At 37.4% G+C, this 25,149-nt stretch overlaps 1 protein-coding gene across 1 annotated transcript; it reads left to right on the top strand.

Annotated features, from left to right (window-relative positions):
* Positions 1-22,203: 22,203 nt before the first annotated feature.
* On the top strand, positions 22,204-23,865 carry LOC149966759 (uncharacterized). The gene is made up of 3 exons (XM_090167608.1): positions 22,204-23,243; positions 23,305-23,676; positions 23,739-23,865. Exons 1-3 carry the CDS (start codon positions 22,222-22,224, stop codon positions 23,863-23,865), a joined length of 1,521 nt encoding a protein of 506 aa, XP_090023734.1. The 5' UTR covers positions 22,204-22,221.
* The last annotated feature ends 1,284 nt before the right edge of the window (positions 23,866-25,149 follow it).

Below are 25,149 nucleotides of genomic sequence, written 5' to 3'. Positions count from 1 at the left end.
GAACGCCTGGCAAAAATGCGCAAGAAAGGATTCTGGTCCTTGGATAACGTGGTTTTACCCGGCGAATTCAAGAGAAGGCAAAGGCCAAAGGGACTTTAACCCGTGATAGAAATATAGTGCAGACAGAAACCTGTGCTACCAGAATTCCCACTTCACCCGTAATTTTCATCCCCAATGTTTTCTTTGTTCATTTAAAAATGATAAGTTCTACTTAACAACTCAATTCGTAAGTGAAATTCCAATTCAATCGCTTTCTGGCGTTTTAATCCGGGAATGCATAATATCCTTTACGTCGATCTCCACTTCTAATTGTCGCTAGTCGTTTCTTATGAAATCTCCATCTTGAAGCACTCGACAACATGAAGGGAAACTTCTAATTTAGTAGTATATTTGTTAGAGCAATTTGAAGTTGCCGTTAATACGTCTAATGACGTTACTTAATCTTTCTATTTACATTAACAGTATTATAACCACCATCACAAGCCCCCGAAGTAATTAATTTCTGGGTGAGCCACTGTACTTGACCCCCATTTACTCTCATCCCCCCCTGTTTGAATATTAACGTTGACATAGATAGATAGATTACTCCTTGACTGATGAACGTCTGCCACCAATTGTTTCGACTATTAGCTAGGAGCAACAAACACAGCACCCCACACAAGAAGAACGCAACCCTTCAAAAGTCGCGCCTTTTATTGCGTACATTTTTCATTGGCTATACGCTTTAGCGCCTGCTACCTACGGAAGGGGAAAATTCGCAAAATGTCTTCCCCCTTTCCGTAAAACGCTCAGCGTAAAGGCTCGTACAATGAAATTTGTACACAACACTGCGTTAGCGTGTTTAAAGGCTATTCGCTTTCTCCTTGTGAATTTTGCTCCTAGCTATTAGTCACTAAGAGATAGTCAGTTATGTACTTGTTTATCCACAGGGATAATAATTGATCAAGTTTATAATAAGGGCAACGGTGCAATAGGACCGTAGCCGTGAAGTAGCATTGAAATTAATATAGTCTCAACGCAATCTTTATTTAAAGCAAGTTTCGGCTCTTGTATAATTGCGTTCTTTATCTACATTTGTCGCCACCGTGCAAATTTAAACAAGTTGATTAGGCACATTACCCAGCATAATTTACCTATATGGCGTGACCCAAAAGCATGCTTTTAGCTCATTGGGTAATCGTAATAACGTATCAGGATGATTATTTGTAATCACGTGCTCATTCGACCTCGCTTGGATTGGTTTTTCAGCAAACACGTAATTGTCGACTTGAAAATAAACGATAAAACGTTTTTGAAAGTCGATACTAGGTGGAAGCACCTTCCCGGCGATCTGAGCAACCATAGCCATCTTTGAAACATAGACCCAATCAAAAATAACGTAGGCAATGATAGAGCCGACACTTGCTTTAAGACCTATAACAATTGAGCAAGAATTCACTAAAGCCGTATAATTGATCAACCACACCAAATTTTGTAGTGTATTAGCTAGCGTATCAATAAATTTAAAAAAAAAGTTCTTCAGCTTATCCAGTTTTTCGTGCTGATTTCTGATTTTTTAGGTTAATTATGAGATTTTGGAACTGAATTTCGATCAGATGTTGGATTTTCAAGTTTATTTCCAGGATTTGAAATATAGCTTAATTAATAATTTAACTCTATAATTACCTATTCTTATACCACTAATGTATTAATTTCTACTTCGGGATAATGTTGAGAACATTTTTAGCGTTGCTACTAATCCCCTCACGCTCTTGCATGTGGTCAGTAATTTATATACCGGTGCTCCAAGCGAATCAAAGCCTAAAACACTGGCGGTCTGATCAAAATGCTCTACGCCTGCATCCACAAGCCCGGACAGGTGACAAATCCAGCATGGGTAGTAGTACCCTACTACTGATGGTCTCACCCTTGACGCAAGCCACTCATCCCGACAAAATGCACAGCAATGGGGCGACCAGCTTCCACTTCGCGCACAGCTGTGGGTTAGAGAGTGGATGCTATAGCAACTCCAGCCGACAACCTACCTAGGTGCCACACTCTTCAGAAAGAGCTTCTAAAGGGGAACGACGGGCACACAGCGGTTCACATAACCCGGCACAGCTGGCACCGGAGATACCGGTGTGCTCCAAAAGACCGGGATACAGGACCACTGCCAGTTTGTCCGCACCCTCTCCGTCCAAATTCCAGCCCATACCTGACGGAAGTCGGAAGTGGAGATCGGATCTTTGATCAGAGCTAACATCTTCCAGTGTACCACCACCCTTATGGGTTAAAAGAGTCGGACCCGACTCCCCGGTAAAGCCACCAGTTATGGTAGACTCCCAACCCCTTAAGGGCCCCTCACGCTCTAGCAGTGTGTCAGAATTTATAACCCGGTGTACCAAGCAACAGGGGCCATACCACTGGAGGCCTATCATCATAGTGCCCTACGCCAGCGTCCACCTAGCCCGGACACGTGACAAATCCCGCATGGGTTTTAGTACCCTACTACTGATGGTCGCACCTTAAACGCGAGCAGAAGGTGCAGCAATGGTTGAGTCCTTCCCCCTTAACAAAATCAGTCTGGTATCTAAGCATTGGACTAATAGACGCTTCAATAAATCATCATCAAGGAAATTGCTAAGAATTAATATTTCCGAGAGGCAGGATCTCCAAGTTACTGTGTGTATAGTGCTTGTTGAATAAATGGTCAATTTTCACCTGTACGGTGACATATTAAGGCTTAGCAAATACACGTCGTTCTGTTTACTAGTGAAAAGTTTCCATTATTTCAACAAACAGTAACTTGCAGGTCCTGGCAAATAATTTCTTTGATATTCCGAAGAGGTTGATATTCCTGTAACTTCGACTGTACCAAAGGTATGACGTAACTGAGTTTGTTCTGTCGTAGGTATTAAGGGTTTGAGGAAGTGGTTAGTTACTCACGTAGGCCGAAAAAAAAGCTTACATAAAACAAAATGCACTTTATTTAAAAAAATTTGCGTCATAGTTTATTTACATATATGAAAACAAGTGTATAAAGATATTTGAGTCATATCATGACTCGGTTAAATTACCGCCTGTAATCGCAAACGTTCAACGTCGGATTGAAGACCGTGTCGTCCGGGCAAGAAAAAGGGTAAGCTCGACCCCAGCTGCATTCGTAGAAGACCTTCTTCAGAGTGGGATGAGCCAAGTAGACCGGAGAAGATGGATTTTCGGTAGGACAGCACTTGGCGCCGATACAATGCTCGGCGCCATGGCATACGGGCCCATGGCTGTCGCAATAGTCCTTATGCTTGAAAGATTGAGGAGTGTGTGCTGGAGTAGCGGCATTGTCGTGGCAATTTTTGCAACGGATCTGGTCCTTGGCTTCTGCGACGGGAGCTTTGTGGGAGAGGGTTTTGTCTTCGAGGGTTTCATCGGATGGTTCTTCTCTGGCTGGTACCAAAGATTCAATATCTTCGGCAACGGTATCGCTTAAGCTAATTGATGTTGAAGAAATGGTGGAAACAGCTGTAGTATTATCGGTAATGATTGCCGTTTCTGATACATCTTCAGTTTCTATTTTGACCTCTTCAACTGGTTCCGTGGCGGATCGTTCAGACAAGGATCTCTCGACGATGTGACCGCATTGATGGCATGTCTTCTTAATTGGAACGGACTTACAAATGCAAGGCTTCGGAGGAGATGGAGTTGTCTTCCAGGAACATTTATACTGGTCGCAATCGTGACAAGGCTTGGGCGTCGGGACACGCACAGAATCACACTTCTCAAAAGAGCAGCCTGGACGTCTTCTCTTCGGTAATTGAGGGACAGTTTGAATCACAGCTGGAACCTCAACTTGCACCTTGCCATGTTTACATCCCAGACCTGTCCTATGGAATGATTTACCTTCAATTTCGGAATCATTGTGGGTATATTCTGGTAGCGGAACCGCCGAAGTCCACTGAAGGACCACCACAAATAGAATAGTCAATAAGCAGAGACACTTCATCATCAAACTAATTAAGATGCCCACAGACTGAATCACCAGAAACTGATAGTTGGTTTTATTTCGCCCGGCTATTTATACCATGTAAAGCTAGATTAGTTTACTGAACAATGTAGTTTTTTGTTAAAATATTTAAAATCATTTTTTCATTCAAAAAATAAAAATCGGGCAAGGTCCTTTTGGAGCGGTTCTATCATCCTTGGTTCTATATTCATATTTCATGTTTTCACTCGAATGTTTTTTAAGCATAAGAAATGTAAAATTGAAGTTCGTTGTATAGTTCCCTCCTCCATGTGTACCCTCCCAACTTTGGCCTCGGTTGTAACTTTCATTTCAAAAACGCTTCCAAAAATGAAAATTTTTTATAACAAATTATTATTGAGTAAATTTATATTGTATACATAAACACAGCAAAAAAATAGAAATTAAATGTAATTTATACGTTATACAAAATGGATTAGAAAATAAACTTAAAACTCCATTTTGGAAGCATTTCACCTTGACTCTATTTATCAAACACATTAATTTTTACCAAATTTCAAAAGATCTAATTGGCAACAAAAAATCTGTACCTTCGACATTTGGAGAACATTACAACAGTTCATGGACAATCACTGATTGTTATTAGTATTAAGTAGTTGACTAGTTTTCTAAAGGTGCCACTGGTTAAAGAATAAACTTCGAGAACCAGAAATTTGGACAATTCTGTATAAAAAGAAGTACTTCAATATAGCCATCAGAAAGAGAAGAATAACCGTTTTACGGAAAGGGGAAGACAATTTCCAAATTTCCCCCTTCCGACGGCAGCAGGCGCTAAAGCGTCTAACCAATGAAAAATGTACGCAAGAAAATCCACGACTTTTTACGGGTTGCGTTCTCCTTGTGTGTTTATTGCTTCTAGTTCCCAGTAACATGAAACCACCATGTCTAGCATGTCTCAAAGTCAATGGTTGCAGAGACAGCGTGACGTAATGGTAATAATTGAAAAAATTCAATACTACCACTGCCATATATCAGTATTCATCGCTTAAATGTCACGAGCAAAAATAAAGCTTCGTTTATCGTGGTCGCTAGGAAAAAATGAATTTTCAAATCATTTGAAAACAATAACGAGTGCTCAGCGAGTTTTAGAAATAACAAGACGTACGACGGTCAGAATACACACAATCCTTCTAATGTGTTAAGTTTGTTTCAGCTATTCACAGCAACCTGCAACGCCGGTATCGCAACCAAAATATATCCACGGTCACACATATACATATTTACACTTAATTGTTACTTCTAGTCATACTTTGAAAGCATCGAAGATAGTAGAAGGAAAGTAAGGGTGTGGCGTCAAACCCGGGTTCGGGTTTGGGTTCGGGATCGAAATCCGGGATTTAAGGGGTGAAATGGGGGTAAAATCGTCAAAAAGTCAATGTATTTATGATATTTCTCGCGACGATTTGTTTTTTCGTATATCAACATATTGTGTTCAGGCCAACTTGTTCATTTATCTCCGCTTATCTTGAAAGACACTTGAACATATATCTTATCGCGTTGTATCGTTCGGAATAAGTTGAAATGATGTAAAAAGTGTTAACCTAGGCGGCGCGCGCGCGTGGATTCCCCAGGGGACGCGGTTAATTTGAATTTAAGAGTGTTTTGACGTCATGGAATATTCGTTGTTAAAGTAGAATGTAAAAATTTTTTAACTTCATTTTAATATCATTGTAGTACGCTTGGCACTTGAACCTATCTCACGAGTATTTCACTGGGTGAGAGATAACGCGCGCGTGCGTGGATTACCCGGGAGGCGCGGAGCACGCGTGCGCGGTTAATTTGAATTTAAAACACGGATTTGAGTGTTTTGACGTCATGGAATATTCGTTGTTAAAATGACGTAGAATGGAAATATTTTTAAACTTCATTTTAATATTATTAGCACGTAAGTTTTAAATTTGATTATCATATTTTTATACCTATATTTACATATTGAAATTGTTACGCATACATGGTTCCCATTTAATATTGGGATATATATAGTAATAAATACATAGAAAAATACTATAAAAGTTCAAAACGTATAAAGAGTCCTTCAAAGTTCTTTAAAAGGATTTTATTTACGAACTAAATCCATATTTTAGAAGTTAGTTTGTATGAAATACTTACTAATACCTGAAAAATGGACTTTAGAGTTGATAAGATTTGTAAATATCATTTGAAACTAATAATTTTCACGCTTTATTTAAGTCAAGCAATTACATTTTTAAAAATTAAAGAAGTTAAACAATATAAAAAATTGTAAATATTGTAAATATTTTTAGGTAATAAAGAAATTAAGAAATGTTTTAATTAAAATATCTTTCATTTTCTACTACATTTTTAAAAATGAAAGACGTTAAACAATATAATTATTCTAATATAATTTCAAATTCAGGTATTTTTTTAAAGTACAAATGCATAATTTAGTGAAGCAATTCTTATTTAAATACTTTTATTTAATTAATTTTGTATCTGAAATGTATTTATTGAACAATAAGTGGGTTTTACTATTTATCACGGTTTTTATATATATATATATATATATTGGAATTGTTACAAAAGGTTCTTTTAAACGTAACTTAGTACATTAATTTATTTTGGAAGTTCAAAACGTATTAAGAGCCCTTCAGAGTACTATAAAAGGATTTCATTTACAAACTAAATTAATATTTTCTTCAAACTTTCAATTCGTTATAATTTGAATTTAAATGAAAACATCATGGATTATAGATGCGTAATCTACTATTAGACCGAACGGATTAAAAATACTTAAAGTAAGTGGTTTTACTGATAAACTCTAAAGGAATTTTGGAATTTTCTAGAATAGCAAAGTAAAACTAAAACGTAAACCAAGTTTAAAACGGGGGCTCGGGGCACCATCAGGGCGAGGGCGCGGACGCTGGGGCACGGGCGCCACCCGCGTCTCAACGTCTGACTATCATCTGGCAGTTCCATACTGGGCTATTTGACCATCAAAATGACCAAATACACGTATATTTGAACATTTCCTTGACTACATGACTGAAAAATTGTTTAAAGGTCCATCTACTTGGTTACAAAATTTGTTAAATACTTGGCTTTAAGGCCATCTAAATTAAAGTTAGAAGAAGCTAGACAAAGATAAATTATTCTGAAAAATAAAATTAAAGATATAAAAACTAACCAATAGTATTTCGAATACCAAATAATTCGACGTATTTGTTTTTGAAATAACTAAATAGTTTGCATATTTGTCAAAAAAACTAAAAAAGTAATTGAAATTACTGTTAATTTTACTTGCAATAGTAAAATACCAAACCAAATGTATAATTTATATTTTATTTTATTTAATAAATTTAAACTATAATACTAAACTTTTGCAAAAAAAACTTTTACAAACAAAATTTAAAATACACATTTTTAAAATTTAACTACACCAGCTCCAAGTCAGCTAGCGACTTTTTTTTAAGTAACTACTAACTACAATTAAAATCAAAGGATCTGCTATATTTTTCATGCTTTGAAAACAATTCATTAAAATCTCGAGTTTTTAAATATATGTAAAACACGAAGGAGCAGATCTTTTATCACAAATTTTCAAAAATTATATTTAATTTATTTTATTATAATATAGGGAACTCAAAAATTAAGAAACGAAAAATCAAAAAAAATTACTTACTTCAACCTTTCTCCCAGTTATTAGTTTCGTTTTAAACTTGGTTTACGTTTTAGTTTTACTTTGCTATTCTAGAAAATTCCAAAATTCCTTTAGAGTTTATCAGTAAAACCACTTACTTTAAGTATTTTTTTAACCCGTTCGGTCTAATAGTAGATTACGCACCTATAATCCATGATGTTTTCATTTAAATTCAAATTATAACGAATTGAAAGTTTGAAGAAAATATTAATTTAGTTTGTAAATGAAATCCTTTTATAGTACTCTGAAGGGCTCTTAATACGTTTTGAACTTCCAAAATAAATTAATGTACTAAGTTACGTTTAAAAGAACCTTTTGTAACAATTCCAATATATATATATATATATATATATATATATATAAAAAACCGTGATAAATAGTAAAACCCACTTATTTTTCAATAAATACATTTCAGATACAAAATTAATTAAATAAAAGTATTTAAATAAGAATTGCTTCACTAAATTATGCATTTGTACTTTAAAAAAATACCTGAATTTGAAATTATATTAGAATAATTATATTGTTTAACGTCTTTCATTTTTAAAAATGTAGTAGAAAATGAAAGATATTTTAATTAAAACATTTCTTAATTTCTTTATTACCTAAAAATATTTACAATATTTACAATTTTTTATATTGTTTAACTTCTTTAATTTTTTAAAAATGTAATTGCTTGACTTAAATAAAGCGTGAAAATTATTAGTTTCAAATGATATTTACAAATCTTATCAACTCTAAAGTCCATTTTTCAGGTATTAGTAAGTATTTCATACAAACTAACTTCTAAAATATGGATTTAGTTCGTAAATAAAATCCACCTATAATCCATGATGTTTTCATTTAAATTCAAATTATAACGAATTGAAAGTTTGAAGAAAATATTAATTTAGTTTGTAAATGAAATCCTTTTATAGTACTCTGAAGGGCTCTTAATACGTTTTGAACTTCCAAAATAAATTAATGTACTAAGTTACGTTTAAAAGAACCTTTTGTAACAATTCCAATATATATATATATATATATAAAAAACCGTGATAAATAGTAAAACCCACTTATTTTTCAATAAATACATTTCAGATACAAAATTAATTAAATAAAAGTATTTAAATAAGAATTGCTTCACTAAATTATGCATTTGTACTTTAAAAAAATACCTGAATTTGAAATTATATTAGAATAATTATATTGTTTAACGTCTTTCATTTTTAAAAATGTAGTAGAAAATGAAAGATATTTTAATTAAAACATTTCTTAATTTCTTTATTACCTAAAAATATTTACAATATTTACAATTTTTTATATTGTTTAACTTCTTTAATTTTTAAAAATGTAATTGCTTGACTTAAATAAAGCGTGAAAATTATTAGTTTCAAATGATATTTACAAATCTTATCAACTCTAAAGTCCATTTTTCAGGTATTAGTAAGTATTTCATACAAACTAACTTCTAAAATATGGATTTAGTTCGTAAATAAAATCCTTTTAAAGAACTTTGAAGGACTCTTTATACGTTTTGAACTTTTATAGTATGTATGTATTTATTACTATATATATCCCAATATTAAATGGGAACCATGTATGCGTAACAATTTCAATATGTAAATATAGGTATAAAAATATGATAATCAAATTTAAAACTTACATGCTAATAATATTAAAATGAAGTTTAAAAATATTTCCATTCTACGTCATTTTAACAACGAATATTCCATGACGTCAAAACACTCAAATCCGTGTTTTAAATTCAAATTAACCGCGCACGCGTGCTCCGCGCCTCCCGGGTAATCCACGCACGCGCGCGTTATCTCTCACCCAGTGAAATACTCGTGAGATAGGTTCAAGTGCCAAGCGTACTACAATGATATTAAAATGAAGTTAAAAAATTTTTACATTCTACTTTAACAACGAATATTCCATGACGTCAAAACACTCTTAAATTCAAATTAACCGCGTCCCCTGGGGAATCCACGCGCGCGCGCCGCCTAGGTTAACACTTTTTACATCATTTCAACTTATTCCGAACGATAAAACGCGATAAGATATATGTTCAAGTGTCTTTCAAGATAAGCGGAGATAAATGAACAAGTTGGCCTGAACACAATATGTTGATATACGAAAAAACAAATCGTCGCGAGAAATATCATAAATACATTGACTTTTTGACGATTTTACCCCCATTTCACCCCTTAAATCCCGGATTTCGATCCCGAACCCAAACCCGAACCCGGGTTTGACGCCACACCCTTACTTTCCTTCTACTATCTTCGATGCTTTCAAAGTATGACTAGAAGTAACAATTAAGTGTAAATATGTATATGTGTGACCGTGGATATATTTTGGTTGCGATACCGGCGTTGCAGGTTGCTGTGAATAGCTGAAACAAACTTAACACATTAGAAGGATTGTGTGTATTCTGACCGTCGTACGTCTTGTTATTTCTAAAACTCGCTGAGCACTCGTTATTGTTTTCAAATGATTTGAAAATTCATTTTTTCCTAGCGACCACGATAAACGAAGCTTTATTTTTGCTCGTGACATTTAAGCGATGAATACTGATATATGGCAGTGGTAGTATTGAATTTTTTCAATTATTACCATTACGTCACGCTGTCTCTGCAACCATTGACTTTGAGACATGCTAGACATGGTGGTTTCATGTTACTGGGAACTAGAAGCAATAAACACACAAGGAGAACGCAACCCGTAAAAAGTCGTGGATTTTCTTGCGTACATTTTTCATTGGTTAGACGCTTTAGCGCCTGCTGCCGTCGGAAGGGGGAAATTTGGAAATTGTCTTCCCCTTTCCGTAAAACGGTTATTCTTCTCTTTCTGATGGCTATATTGAAGTACTTCTTTTTATACAGAATTGTCCAAATTTCTGGTTCTCGAAGTTTATTCTTTAACCAGTGGCACCTTTAGAAAACTAGTCAACTACTTAATACTAATAACAATCAGTGATTGTCCATGAACTGTTGTAATGTTCTCCAAATGTCGAAGGTACAGATTTTTTGTTGCCAATTAGATCTTTTGAAATTTGGTAAAAATTAATGTGTTTGATAAATAGAGTCAAGGTGAAATGCTTCCAAAATGGAGTTTTAAGTTTATTTTCTAATCCATTTTGTATAACGTATAAATTACATTTAATTTCTATTTTTTTGCTGTGTTTATGTATACAATATAAATTTACTCAATAATAATTTGTTATAAAAAATTTTCATTTTTGGAAGCGTTTTTGAAATGAAAGTTACAACCGAGGCCAAAGTTGGGAGGGTACACATGGAGGAGGGAACTATACAACGAACTTCAATTTTACATTTCTTATGCTTAAAAAACATTCGAGTGAAAACATGAAATATGAATATAGAACCAAGGATGATAGAACCGCTCCAAAAGGACCTTGCCCGATTTTTATTTTTTGAATGAAAAAATGATTTTAAATATTTTAACAAAAAACTACATTGTTCAGTAAACTAATCTAGCTTTACATGGTATAAATAGCCGGGCGAAATAAAACCAACTATCAGTTTCTGGTGATTCAGTCTGTGGGCATCTTAATTAGTTTGATGATGAAGTGTCTCTGCTTATTGACTATTCTATTTGTGGTGGTCCTTCAGTGGACTTCGGCGGTTCCGCTACCAGAATATACCCACAATGATTCCGAAATTGAAGGTAAATCATTCCATAGGACAGGTCTGGGATGTAAACATGGCAAGGTGCAAGTTGAGGTTCCAGCTGTGATTCAAACTGTCCCTCAATTACCGAAGAGAAGACGTCCAGGCTGCTCTTGTGAGAAGTGTGATTCTGTGCGTGTCCCGACGCCCAAGCCTTGTCACGATTGCGACCAGTATAAATGTTCCTGGAAGACAACTCCATCTCCTCCGAAGCCTTGCATTTGTAAGTCCGTTCCAATTAAGAAGACATGCCATCAATGCGGTCACATCGTCGAGAGATCCTTGTCTGAACGATCCGCCACGGAACCAGTTGAAGAGGTCAAAATAGAAACTGAAGATGTATCAGAAACGGCAATCATTACCGATAATACTACAGCTGTTTCCACCATTTCTTCAACATCAATTAGCTTAAGCGATACCGTTGCCGAAGATATTGAATCTTTGGTACCAGCCAGAGAAGAACCATCCGATGAAACCCTCGAAGACAAAACCCTCTCCCACAAAGCTCCCGTCGCAGAAGCCAAGGACCAGATCCGTTGCAAAAATTGCCACGACAATGCCGCTACTCCAGCACACACTCCTCAATCTTTCAAGCATAAGGACTATTGCGACAGCCATGGGCCCGTATGCCATGGCGCCGAGCATTGTATCGGCGCCAAGTGCTGTCCTACCGAAAATCCATCTTCTCCGGTCTACTTGGCTCATCCCACTCTGAAGAAGGTCTTCTACGAATGCAGCTGGGGTCGAGCTTACCCTTTTTCTTGCCCGGACGACACGGTCTTCAATCCGACGTTGAACGTTTGCGATTACAGGCGGTAATTTAACCGAGTCATGATATGACTCAAATATCTTTATACACTTGTTTTCATATATGTAAATAAACTATGACGCAAATTTTTTTAAATAAAGTGCATTTTGTTTTATGTAAGCTTTTTTTACGGCCTACGTGAGTAACTAACCACTTCCTCAAACCCCTAATACCTACGACAGAACAAACTCAGTTACGTCATACCTTTGGTACAGTCGAAGTTACAGGAATATCAACCTCTTCGGAATATCAAAGAAATTATTTGCCAGGACCTGCAAGTTACTGTTTGTTGAAATAATGGAAACTTTTCACTAGTAAACAGAACGACGTGTATTTGCTAAGCCTTAATATGTCACCGTACAGGTGAAAATTGACCATTTATTCAACAAGCACTATATACACAGTAACTTGGAGATCCTGCCTCTCGGAAATATTAATTCTTAGCAATTTCCTTGATGATGATTTATTGAAGCGTCTATTAGTCCAATGCTTAGATACCAGACTGATTTTGTTAAGGGGGAAGGACTCACCCATTGCTGCACCTTCTGCTCGCGTTTAAGGTGCGACCATCAGTAGTAGGGTACTAAAACCCATGCGGGATTTGTCACGTGTCCGGGCTAGGTGGACGCTGGCGTAGGGCACTATGATGATAGGCCTCCAGTGGTATGGCCCCTGTTGCTTGGTACACCGGGTTATAAATTCTGACACACTGCTAGAGCGTGAGGGGCCCTTAAGGGGTTGGGAGTCTACCATAACTGGTGGCTTTACCGGGGAGTCGGGTCCGACTCTTTTAACCCATAAGGGTGGTGGTACACTGGAAGATGTTAGCTCTGATCAAAGATCCGATCTCCACTTCCGACTTCCGTCAGGTATGGGCTGGAATTTGGACGGAGAGGGTGCGGACAAACTGGCAGTGGTCCTGTATCCCGGTCTTTTGGAGCACACCGGTATCTCCGGTGCCAGCTGTGCCGGGTTATGTGAACCGCTGTGTGCCCGTCGTTCCCCTTTAGAAGCTCTTTCTGAAGAGTGTGGCACCTAGGTAGGTTGTCGGCTGGAGTTGTTATAGCATCCACTCTCTAACCCACAGCTGTGCGCGAAGTGGAAGCTGGTCGCCCCATTGCTGTGCATTTTGTCGGGATGAGTGGCTTGCGTCAAGGGTGAGACCATCAGTAGTAGGGTACTTCTACGCATGCTGGATTTGTCACCTGTCCGGGCTTGTGGATGCAGGCGTAGAGCATTTTGATCAGACCGCCAGTGTTTTAGGCTTTGATTCGCTTGGAGCACCGGTATATAAATTACTGACCACATGCAAGAGCGTGAGGGGATTAGTAGCAACGCTAAAAATGTTCTCAACATTATCCCGAAGTAGAAATTAATACATTAGTGGTATAAGAATAGGTAATTATAGAGTTAAATTATTAATTAAGCTATATTTCAATCTGTAAAAGCTTTAAAACATATGTATTATGAAAAATCTTTTTAAGCGAATATCATTAGCATCGAGGGGTCCAATTTTCCTAAAAATGCCGAACACTCTAGAGAATAATCATATTAGAAATCCTGGAAATAAACTTGAAAATCCAACATCTGATCGAAATTCAGTTCCAAAATCTCATAATTAACCTAAAAAATCAGAAATCAGCACGAAAAACTGGATAAGCTGAAGAACTTTTTTTTTAAATTTATTGATACGCTAGCTAATACACTACAAAATTTGGTGTGGTTGATCAATTATACGGCTTTAGTGAATTCTTGCTCAATTGTTATAGGTCTTAAAGCAAGTGTCGGCTCTATCATTGCCTACGTTATTTTTGATTGGGTCTATGTTTCAAAGATGGCTATGGTTGCTCAGATCGCCGGGAAGGTGCTTCCACCTAGTATCGACTTTCAAAAACGTTTTATCGTTTATTTTCAAGTCGACAATTACGTGTTTGCTGAAAAACCAATCCAAGCGAGGTCGAATGAGCACGTGATTACAAATAATCATCCTGATACGTTATTACGATTACCCAATGAGCTAAAAGCATGCTTTTGGGTCACGCCATATAGGTAAATTATGCTGGGTAATGTGCCTAATCAACTTGTTTAAATTTGCACGGTGGCGACAAATGTAGATAAAGAACGCAATTATACAAGAGCCGAAACTTGCTTTAAATAAAGATTGCGTTGAGACTATATTAATTTCAATGCTACTTCACGGCTACGGTCCTATTGCACCGTTGCCCTTATTATAAACTTGATCAATTATTATCCCTGTGGATAAACAAGTACATAACTGACTATCTCTTAGTGACTAATAGCTAGGAGCAAAATTCACAAGGAGAAAGCGACTAGCCTTTAAACACGCTAACGCAGTGTTGTGTACAAATTTCATTGTACGAGCCTTTACGCTGAGCGTTTTACGGAAAGGGGGAAGACATTTTGCGAATTTTCCCCTTCCGTAGGTAGCAGGCGCTAAAGCGTATAGCCAATGAAAAATGTACGCAATAAAAGGCGCGACTTTTGAAGGGTTGCGTTCTTCTTGTGTGGGGTGCTGTGTTTGTTGCTCCTAGCTAATAGTCGAAACAATTGGTGGCAGACGTTCATCAGTCAAGGAGTAATCTATCTATCTATGTCAACGTTAATATTCAAACAGGGGGGATGAGAGTAAATGGGGGTCAAGTACAGTGGCTCACCCAGAAATTAATTACTTCGGGGGCTTGTGATGGTGGTTATAATACTGTTAATGTAAATAGAAAGATTAAGTAACGTCATTAGACGTATTAACGGCAACTTCAAATTGCTCTAACAAATATACTACTAAATTAGAAGTTTCCCTTCATGTTGTCGAGTGCTTCAAGATGGAGATTTCATAAGAAACGACTAGCGACAATTAGAAGTGGAGATCGACGTAAAGGATATTATGCATTCCCGGATTAAAACGCCAGAAAGCGATTGAATTGGAATTTCACTTACGAATTGAGTTGTTAAGTAGAACTTATCATTTTTAAATGAACAAAGAAAACATTGGGGATGAAAATTACGGGTGAAGTGGGAATTCTGGTAGCACAGGTTTCTGTCTGCACTATATTTCTATCACGGGTTAAAGTCCCTTTGGCCTTTGCCTTCTCTTGAATTCGCCGGGTAAAACCACGTTATCCAAGGACCAGAATCCTTTCTTGCGCATTTTTGCCAGGCGTTCGGCTTGATAAAACTCTTTGCACATGCCTCCGTATTCCGCCCCTTTCCCTTTATAGACGCACGCGAGTCCCGCTTTGAGCATCTCCAGGGATACATTGTCCACCTTCCCTGGAACCCTCAAATTGCCCAGAACACGGTCGTACTGGTCCAAATAATATTTCGTCAAAATCGCCGTTTCGCGCAGTACAAGACGTTCCAAGTGCCTTTTGGCTTCGAGCGCGAATGGTTGTCGCCCCTTCATCTCCGGAGCGTCGATCCCGATCAAACGGACATCCAGGATTTCATCAGCTTCCACGTCGAACGCCTTGACGCCATCTCCATCTGGAATATCAATCACGTTCACTTTGACGGTTCCGGTTGGACCCGTGGATTCTGTTTTGTTGTGACCCCCACCAGATTGGATTCTAAGAACGGTATTTTGAGATCTAATATTTACTATATGTTTTGGTTCAATCGACGATACTGTTTTGGCTCGACCATAACCCGATGGAGTTCTCGGCACTGTACTATATTAACTATATGTTCGGCTACAGGTGATATTGTTTTTCCATGAACATAACCCGCGTAGATCTTTGGATTGATGTTTTGCGTTCTGTTATTGGCGGTATGTTCGGTGAAAAGCGACGATGTTGGCTCATTTCGACCACGAACCGACTGAGTTCTGATATTTACTATATGTTCAGGTACAACTGGCGATGCTGGTTCATTTCGACCACGAACCCATTGGGTTCTTGGCGTGATATGGGTTCCGATATCTCCTGAATCTTCGGATTCAACCAACGATGCTGGCTTGTTTCGACGATAGTCCCATTGTTGGAATATTGGTGCGATATTTTGAGCGTTGATATTAGATATAATTTCTGGTCTGTTTCTTTCGGAACCAAGAAATGGTAGCCTTTCATCTCCATTAATTTTACTCTCAAACCATTTTCGAAATCGTTTCCACTTACAGCAACAGATTAAAAGAAGTCACTGCTAGAGCAACCACAATTACAATGTCAGTTACATCCATTCTTGCAAAATGTTTGACTTTGTGAAAGAGCCAAATGATGTTTTAGGAATCGCCACTAAAGTCAGAATGAGCTTGTTTTGAAACATTTGAAATAATACGAGACGCTTTAGGTAAAGGATCTAAAAACCATAAGAAATGTATGAATTAAATTAAAATCAGAAATGTTCATCAGATATTAATAGTTTAATTTATTGCCAGAGATAAATTTTGTAAATTTGCATGTTGATTTAAATACAACCAAATCATTAAAAGTACATAATTTATATTTATTTTAATAACATAAACATGTCGTACTAGATAGTTAAAATGCAATATGTGTATGTATACCCCGATTGTATACGAAAAATTGATTTAAGGGCTCGAGCTATTAAAGGTATCAAATCAAACAATTTACCGAGAATATGTACGGATTTAAATAACCAAATACTAGGTCAGGTTGAAGTCGAAACTTTGACCTGTAACATGGTATATTTGAGGGCGTACATCTTTCAGGGTTATATCTAAAGAAATGACTTCGCGATAATGAACTGTCTGACGTATTTTCTAAATTCTGCATGCCTTGGGCAAACAGCCTTTTTTACTTGCTTTTTGACCATAACATGTACATGTATTTTCACGTGCAAAATCAATTTTAAAGGCCATCAATTGGTTAATACAATAATCTCTTTTACGAAGTCGGCCATTTCATTACAGGCCTAATTTAAAATAGTACGGGCAAGGGCGCCTGCACGTGCTCATCAGCTCCAGACGTCGCGTGCACTTGACCGCGTGAAATGGCCTTGCATGCACTATTTGAAATCAGACCTGTAATAAAATGGAAGCTCTCACAAATAAGGATATAAAAGAGTGTATAGCTCTTTCTAAAAAATAATATATACGCATACATGTATAAAAAGTGTTATTTTTTGGAGCGCGCGCTTTCTATTATTTTCGTGTAGCGGGTCTCGTGCGTTTTCGCGCGAGCTCAACAAAACCAAAATATACGCGCGCTCTCTAACTTTAACTGCACAATGAATCTTACGTAATCACGTGACCTCTCGCATTTTATATTATATATACGAATATTTTGCCAGGACCATTCAACATGGGGAATCCATCGAGAAACTGCCCTTGTGCCCATGATTTATAGCTTTGAATCTACTATATTTTAAAATATCACGCTTTTTATATACCCCATTAATTTGTAGCATCCTTCCTAATAACCCTTAATTATCTGATTAAAGGGGAACGGTCAAGCTTTAACCAATTCGATAGCCCTATAGCCCGTTAAAAACTCAAATTTATAACGAAAACCGCATCAAAAAATATTAGGTGGTTAATTTTTAATAAAATAAGGAAATTTCGGGAAATTGAAAAGCGACACCTGGTTCGAAATCGGTGAGACAGAAAAACAACATAAAAGCACGCGCTGCTGAAGACGTGAAAGATTTTTTTAGCACGCGCGCCGTTATTCCAGACCTAAGCCTAAATGGTGAGATTTTAAAAGTTAGCATAGTTCGCATATCGCTCACTAAGGTCCTGCTGGCGCTGGCGATAGGCCTTAAGATGGCGGTGAAAATTCAAATCCAAATACTTGGCGTTATTTTGCGTTTCAACTTCTTAGGCCAAAAACTATTTTTTCAAGACAAAATAAGGTACGTGTAAGTATATTGAACGTCTTGTTGATCTTTTGATACGCAAATAAGGTGATATTTGGAAAAGCTCGGCCGTTCCCCTTTGAGTTTGCTAACAGTGGGAATTGATAACGAAGGATTTCGATAAACATATCCACTGAAATTTAATACACTGGTAGAAAACAAGATAACAAGATAAAATACGAGTTATACAAATTAAATGTGTAGGCATTAAGAGTGAAAGCTAAATGACGGTTTGATAATGGTGCTATAAATCTATACATGCTATTACAACCCTACGGGTAGGTAACCTTAATTTGTTCCCTAGAGCTCCGGTTCGCTAAATTATATTTGAGTTACAGAAATTAAGCTGATTTATCGATTAATTCAATCTAATTGTAGATATCCGTAATCGTACGGAACCCACCGCAATTAGCGAGACTATAACGCGCCTTAGTGGAACGAATCCGTGCTTCTCTCGCGAGCAGTGATGGGCACCGCTCCTCTAATTGTGAGCACTTTTGTTAATATGAGCGAAATTGAGCGGCAAAATGTTTTTTAAAAGAGCGCGAAACTAAAATGAGAGGAGCGCCAATTTCAGCGCTCAAAAAAGAGCGAAAAGAGAGGAGCGCTTATTTTACCGCTCAAAAAAGAGCAGAATGAGAGGAGCGCTTATTTTACCGCTCAAGTAAGAGCGGAAAGAGAAGAGCACTTATTTTACCGCTCAAATAAGAGCGGAAAGAGAAGAGCACTTTTTTACCGCTCAAAAAAGAGCAGAATGAGAGGAGCGCTTATTTTACCGCTCAAGTAAGAGCGGAAAGAGAAGAGCACTTATTTTACCGCTCAAATAAGAGCGGAAAGAGAAGAGCACTTTTTTACCGCTCAAAAAAGAGCGAAAAGAGAGGAGCACTTATTTTACCGCTCAAAAAAGAGCGAAAAGAGAGGAGCGCTTATTTAACCGCTCAAATAAGAGCGAAAAGAGAGGAGCGCTTATTTTACCGCTCAAAAAAGAGCAGAATGAGAGGAGCGCTTATTTTACCGCTCAAGTAAGAGCGGAAAGAGAAGAGCACTTATTTTACCGCTCAAAAAAGAGCGAAAAGAGAGTAGCGCTTATTTTACCGCTCAAAAAAGAGCGGAAAGAGAAGAGCACTTATTTTACCACTCAAAAAAGAGCGAAAAGAGAGGAGCACTTATTTTACCACTCAAATAAGAGCGGAAAGAGAAGAGCACTTTTTTACCGCTCAAAAAAGAGCGAAAAGAGAGGAGCACTTATTTTACCGCTCAAAAAAGAGCGAAAAGAGAGGAGCGCTTATTTAACCGCTCAAATAAGAGCGAAAAGAGAGGAGCGCTTATTTTACCGCTCAAAAAAGAGCGAAAAGAGAGGAGCGCTTATTTTACCGCTCAAAAAAGAGCGAAAAGAGAGGAGCGCTTATTTTACCGCTCAAAAAAGAAGCGGAAAGAGAGGAGCGCTTATTTTACCGCTCAAAAAAGAAGCGGAAAGAGAGGAGCGCTCATTTTTAGGCTAAAAAATGCGTGAGTGTGAGCGGATATTATGCTAGCGTCAGCGACCGGTGAATGAGCTGAGTGGCTCTTTGACGAAAATGCCCAACACTGCTCGTGAGTGGGTTTGACTTAATTAAAGTACTTATCTCGTGACTCTGGTCGTTGACGCTGTGATGGACCGAGGCAACCACGGCTCGGGGTCTGGTTCTCTTACGGCATGTTGGCGCTGCAGTCGCGTACACAAGTTCTCACTTATATATCCCGAACCAACCGATAGCACTTAATTAGGAACAAGGCTCATGACTATGGGCAACCGCTTATTTCGTTTAGTTTTTAACTCGAGCCCCAGAGCAAAAACAAACGAGGGCAGAGCCCCCACAGAAATGAAATTGAAGAAAAATAGCAATCAGGGAAAAATTTATAATCTCATTTCCTTTGATTGGGTTCGAATTCAATTTTTTTACAGAAGTTATTTTGAGATTGCAGATGCGAGTAGCATCCATTACGAAAATGGAGGATCATAATTTGATCCAAATTTGATTTAATTTTTTGGATTCAAATGTGATCAAACATTGGACAGATCAAACGGGGATCAAATTACAGTTGGATCCAATTTTGATCCAAAATTGTTTTTAATTTGAGACTTCGCGATCAAATTAAGAATCAAATTTTTATCAAATTGGGATCCAAATTGGATCAAATAGGGATAGATTTTTTGAAACTTGAATGCCAATTTGATCCAATTTCGTAAATTTCGATCCATTATATATCACAATTTGATCCAATTTCCAACGAGATTCGATCAAATTGGGATCCAGTGATATTGGATCAAAGTGAGATCCAATGATATTGGATCAAAGTAGCATGTGCAGTAATTCAGAAATTTAAAATAGGCGCATTAGCTTTTCGAAACCATCAGCCAAATTTCAAAGTTAACCATTTAATAAATATCGAGTCTCGAAACAATGTAATTAGTATTGTTAAAGCAGATTGCATTATTTGTCAAGTCATTGCGTTATCGACTATGTAGCAGTAATTCCCAATTACGTGGAATATAACTTATAAATTTTAGGCCATTTAAATTAGTTAATGTAAGTGTCTAACTATATAATTTTTTTTCATATGGCAAGTGTTTATAAATAAATCAGTTAGTTTAAAATTATTTTTGATTTGAAGTATTATAAAATTTTTTATTATTGATCTGGCTGACAATTTATAAATGATTTAGACCTATAATTAAATTTTATTTTGTTGTTTTTGTTTTAAACTAAATTGACTGGCGTAAGTACTAACATTTTTGTCATATATTCTTTGGACAAGTAAGTGTTTTTACAATATTTAAAATGAATTACACATTTCAAGTTTTATAAAAAAAATATATCTTATTTCTTAATTATGCATAAATATAATTTAAATTTTAATAAATTTAATTTAATTAATTTAATTTATTAAGTTATTTAATTAATTTTATTTTATTTACTTTTTTATAAATAAAAAAATCTAATCTGAACTGTAATCTCAAATTGTATCCAATGTTATTTTATCAAAACAATTTGGATGAAACTTGGATCGTTCCTTATCTAAAATATTTGTTTTGGATCCAAATTGTATCAAATTTTATTTTATCAAATTAATTGGGATCCAAATTGTATACAATGTTATTTGGTCAACACAATTTGGATCCAATTCTTAGCTTAAAGATGTTTTTGGATCCAAATTGTATCAAATTTAATTTTATCAAATTAATTGGGATCCAAATTGTATCCAATGTTATTTGGTCAAAACAATTTGGGTCCAATTCTTAGCTTAAAGATGTTTTTGGATCCAAATTGTATCAAATTTAATTTTATCAAATTAATTGGGATCCAAATTGTATCCAATGTTATTTGATCAAAACAATTTGGATCAAACTTGGATCCAATTCTTGGCTAAAAGATTTTTTTGGATCCAAATTGTCCGTATTGCGAACAGTGACTCAATCTGTCTCGCTAGGGCTCTTTGCGTCGGTGTGGCGCTGTGTAAATATCAGAATGAACCCGAAAACAAAAGACTAAAAACGGTCTATGAAACTTTGTCGCATACCAAAGAAAACAATGTGGCTCAGCGAGCCGAGGCGCTCCTCCTATGCTCCAAATCGGGTGTCCGACCGAATAAAGAATGCGCGTCGCCCGAATCGATTAGAAAATTTAGAACGTATCTGAAAGAATACGATATTTTAATCTATCAAATTAAAAACAGCTGGCCGACCTTGGTGTACGATTCTAGAGTAAGGGGATGTATGGACAAAAAACGTATTGTACTTTTAAACGAGGGGGCGCATTTCAATCTAGTTAAAAAGCTGGCTCCCTTATTCGGGAAAGAAAAGTTTTGTTCAAAGTGTCTAGAGGGCTACAGACGAGATAGCACCCACGCGTGTTCAGACTATTGTTTCGCGTGTTGCAGGGCCATAAAATGTACCGGAGATATAATAAAATGTACCGACTGTTTACGTAAGTTTACGGGTGTCGATTGCTACGCTCATCATAAAATAAAATTAACAGGCGATAAATTATCATTATGCCAAAATTTATTTCATTGCACGGAATGTTCGATTCTAATCGATTTGACTAAACGCGACGGCCAGCTGCATTCTTGTAACGAACAGTATTGTACCGTTTGTCGTAAGTTTTCCCCCTCTGGACATCAATGTTACATCCAAGTTATAAAAGACCCGCGACACCCCCCACCACGTTTCGATTCCAACGGTCAGCCTACGCAAATGTGGATATTTTACGATTTTGAAACTATCCAAACCAAACGGCACCCCGATAAGAAAAACTGTTATATTCATCAACCCATTTTATGCGTGTCGGAAACTTATTGTGTCGCGTGCGTGGATACCCCCGACGTAGCCTGTAAATTTTGCGGCGTTCGCCAAAGACAATTTCTGGGTTCAGATTCCGCGCGAAACTTTTTCGAATATTTAAGAACACTGGCTCGGATAAGAAGAGTGACCGCGCTGGGACATAATGCCAGTAATTATGATACGCAACTCCTATTACAAGTTATAATGGAGAGTGCCGACTCGTTTGAGCCCGATCCGATAATAAATGGAACTCGCATCTTGCAACTGAAACTACACAATTTAACTCTATCGGATTCGTATAATTATATACCCATTCCTCTGTCGAAATTCGCGGATACGTTCGAGCTGGGTCGCGAATATACGAAAGATTTTTTCCCTCATTTTCTATTCAACGTAGTTGATAATAATTTTGACATTTACAAACCCGAACAAACAAACTACGTCTCGGAGAACTCGCTGCCCCCCTTGGAAGCTTACGGGGCCCAATATTTCACGGCGAAAGACCGCGAAAGTTTTAACAAATGGTACGCTCTCGAAACCGAAAAGAGTTCGGGATTTAATTACCTCGAAACGTTAAAACTCTATTGTTCTAGAGATACCCACATATTAGCTAAGGGTTGTTTAAAGTTTATGAAACTATTTCAAGACTTGTGCGAAGTTAATCCGTTTAGCGTGGGCGTGACTATCGCGTCAGTGTGTAGTTACGTGCTAAGGAAAAAATTTTTGGAGCCAGAAACGATTGGCATAATACCGGCTAATTTGTATCGGTTATCCGAGCCTCAATCCACCGAGGCTTTAGAATGGCTGGCTTGGGAAGCGCATGTCCGGAATGTTACCATCGTATCAACGCTGAATGGGCGAGAACCGCGTGCTGGAAAAATTAAAATTGATGGTCTAATCGGTGAGAAAAACGCTCTACAATATCAGGGCTGTTGGTAAGTATTATTTTAAAAAGTTCGAAGAGACAAAATATAAACAGGTTTTTTTTCATTAAAGGTATCACGGTTGTAGGACTTGCTTCGGGGACTCTGTAAATAGGAACCAGCCATTATACGCTAACGCGAGCGATACCCTTAATACACGATTTTCCAACACGATGCGGACAACCAATAAACTTAAAGAAATGGGTTATACCGTCATTCAACAATGGGGGTGCGATTGGATTTTGGAAAAACAACAAAATCCAGCCATAAATGAATTTTTAAAAAATTCTAATTTTTCGGAAACTTTAACTGAACGTTTAGACCCGCGAGCCGCTTTTTTCGGGGGCAGAGTATCAGCCTTACGAACGTACTGTAACGTTGAAGGGACCGACGATAAAATATTCTACGTGGACATTTGCAGCCTGTACCCTTTTATAAACAAACGGTATTATATCGAAAAATATATATAACGAAAACAAATATTTAAGTGTGTTTTCCTTTTTATAGGGGCAAAGTCCCCGTTGGTCATCCGACAATTCTGCTCGGTAGCGATATTCCAGCCATTGACGATTTTGAGGGATTATTGTTATGTAACCAATTTATTCCATCCTATTCTTCCGTATCGGACCGCTAACAAGAAGTTAACGTTTACCCTATGCCGGACGTGTGCCGATTTACGGTATCAGGGTGACTGCGACCATTCTGACGACGAAAGAATGCTTAAAGGCGTTTGGGTAATCGACGAATTAAGATGGGCGGTAAATCGCGGATACAAAATTACAAACAAAATCGAGGCGTGGTCATACACGGTGACGCAATACGATCCTGCAACGGACAGCGGTGGGATTTTTCGAGATTACGTTGACTGTTTCCTAAAAACCAAGGTGGAGGCAAGCGGATGGCCGTCAGATTGTCAGACCTCCGAAGCCCAGGCTGAATACATTGCGGCTTTCGAACCTCATGAAGGGGTCAAATTGGACCCTACCAAAGTCTCCAAAAACGAAGGACTTCGAGCCATCTCGAAATTAATGCTGAATTCCATGTGGGGGTCTGTATGGATTTTATTACCCCCCCCATTGGGGTTATAAATCATATTAGGTAGCGTGATAGATATTAAAACGAGATTTTTTTTCCAGAAAACTCGGTCAGCGATCCATTGTGACCAAAACTGAAATCGTTCGCGAACCCAAAGTGTTCTTTGAACTGCTATCAAATCCGGAAATCAACGTAAAATCGGTTTTGACAGTCAACGATACGACTCTTCTAGTGAAATCAGCCCCCATCAAGGAAGCGGAAATCCCTCTAAAACATACAAATTGCGTGATTGCCGCTTATACAACCTGTCAAGCGAGATTAGTTTTATTAAAATATCTTGAAATAGTCGGAGAGAACGCGTTATATTTGGACACTGACGCCCTCCAGTACGTCTCGAAACAACCCCCTATAACTACGGGCCATTATTTGGGCGATATGGTCAGCGAGTTATCGGGTTATGGAAAAAATTCGTTTATTTACGAAGTAGCGTATGGCGGGCCAAAAAATTACTCGTTTTGGGTGAAAAATCCGGATACGGGCGAAAAATTTAACGTTACGAAAGTTAAAGGATTTCGAATTAATGTCGGTAATCAGCATATCATTAACGGCGAAAATTTAAAAACTATGCTAGGAGTGACTGACGAAGAAACTGAAATACCGGCGGCGTTTGCCGTGCCTCTGCCCAAACAAATACGTCGACTTCCGGATCTTACGCTCGTTAGCGTCGACTTGGAAAAAGCGTATAGACCCGTAATGGATAGAGTTCGGGTTTTATCGAATTACCGAACAGTTCCATTCGGATATAAAATACGCGCTTAAAAAAAACCTTCGCTCTTATGCGGGCGAACCGCGGGTCGAGAGGCGCCGGTCTCCGCGAGTCGCC

This window comes from Leiobunum rupestre, chromosome 1, assembly GCF_980474605.1.
Source record: "Leiobunum rupestre chromosome 1, qqLeiRupe1.1.hap1, whole genome shotgun sequence".
NCBI classification, from domain to species: Eukaryota; Metazoa; Arthropoda; class Arachnida; order Opiliones; family Sclerosomatidae; genus Leiobunum; species Leiobunum rupestre.
This window is presented reverse-complemented; position numbering and strand designations above follow the sequence as displayed.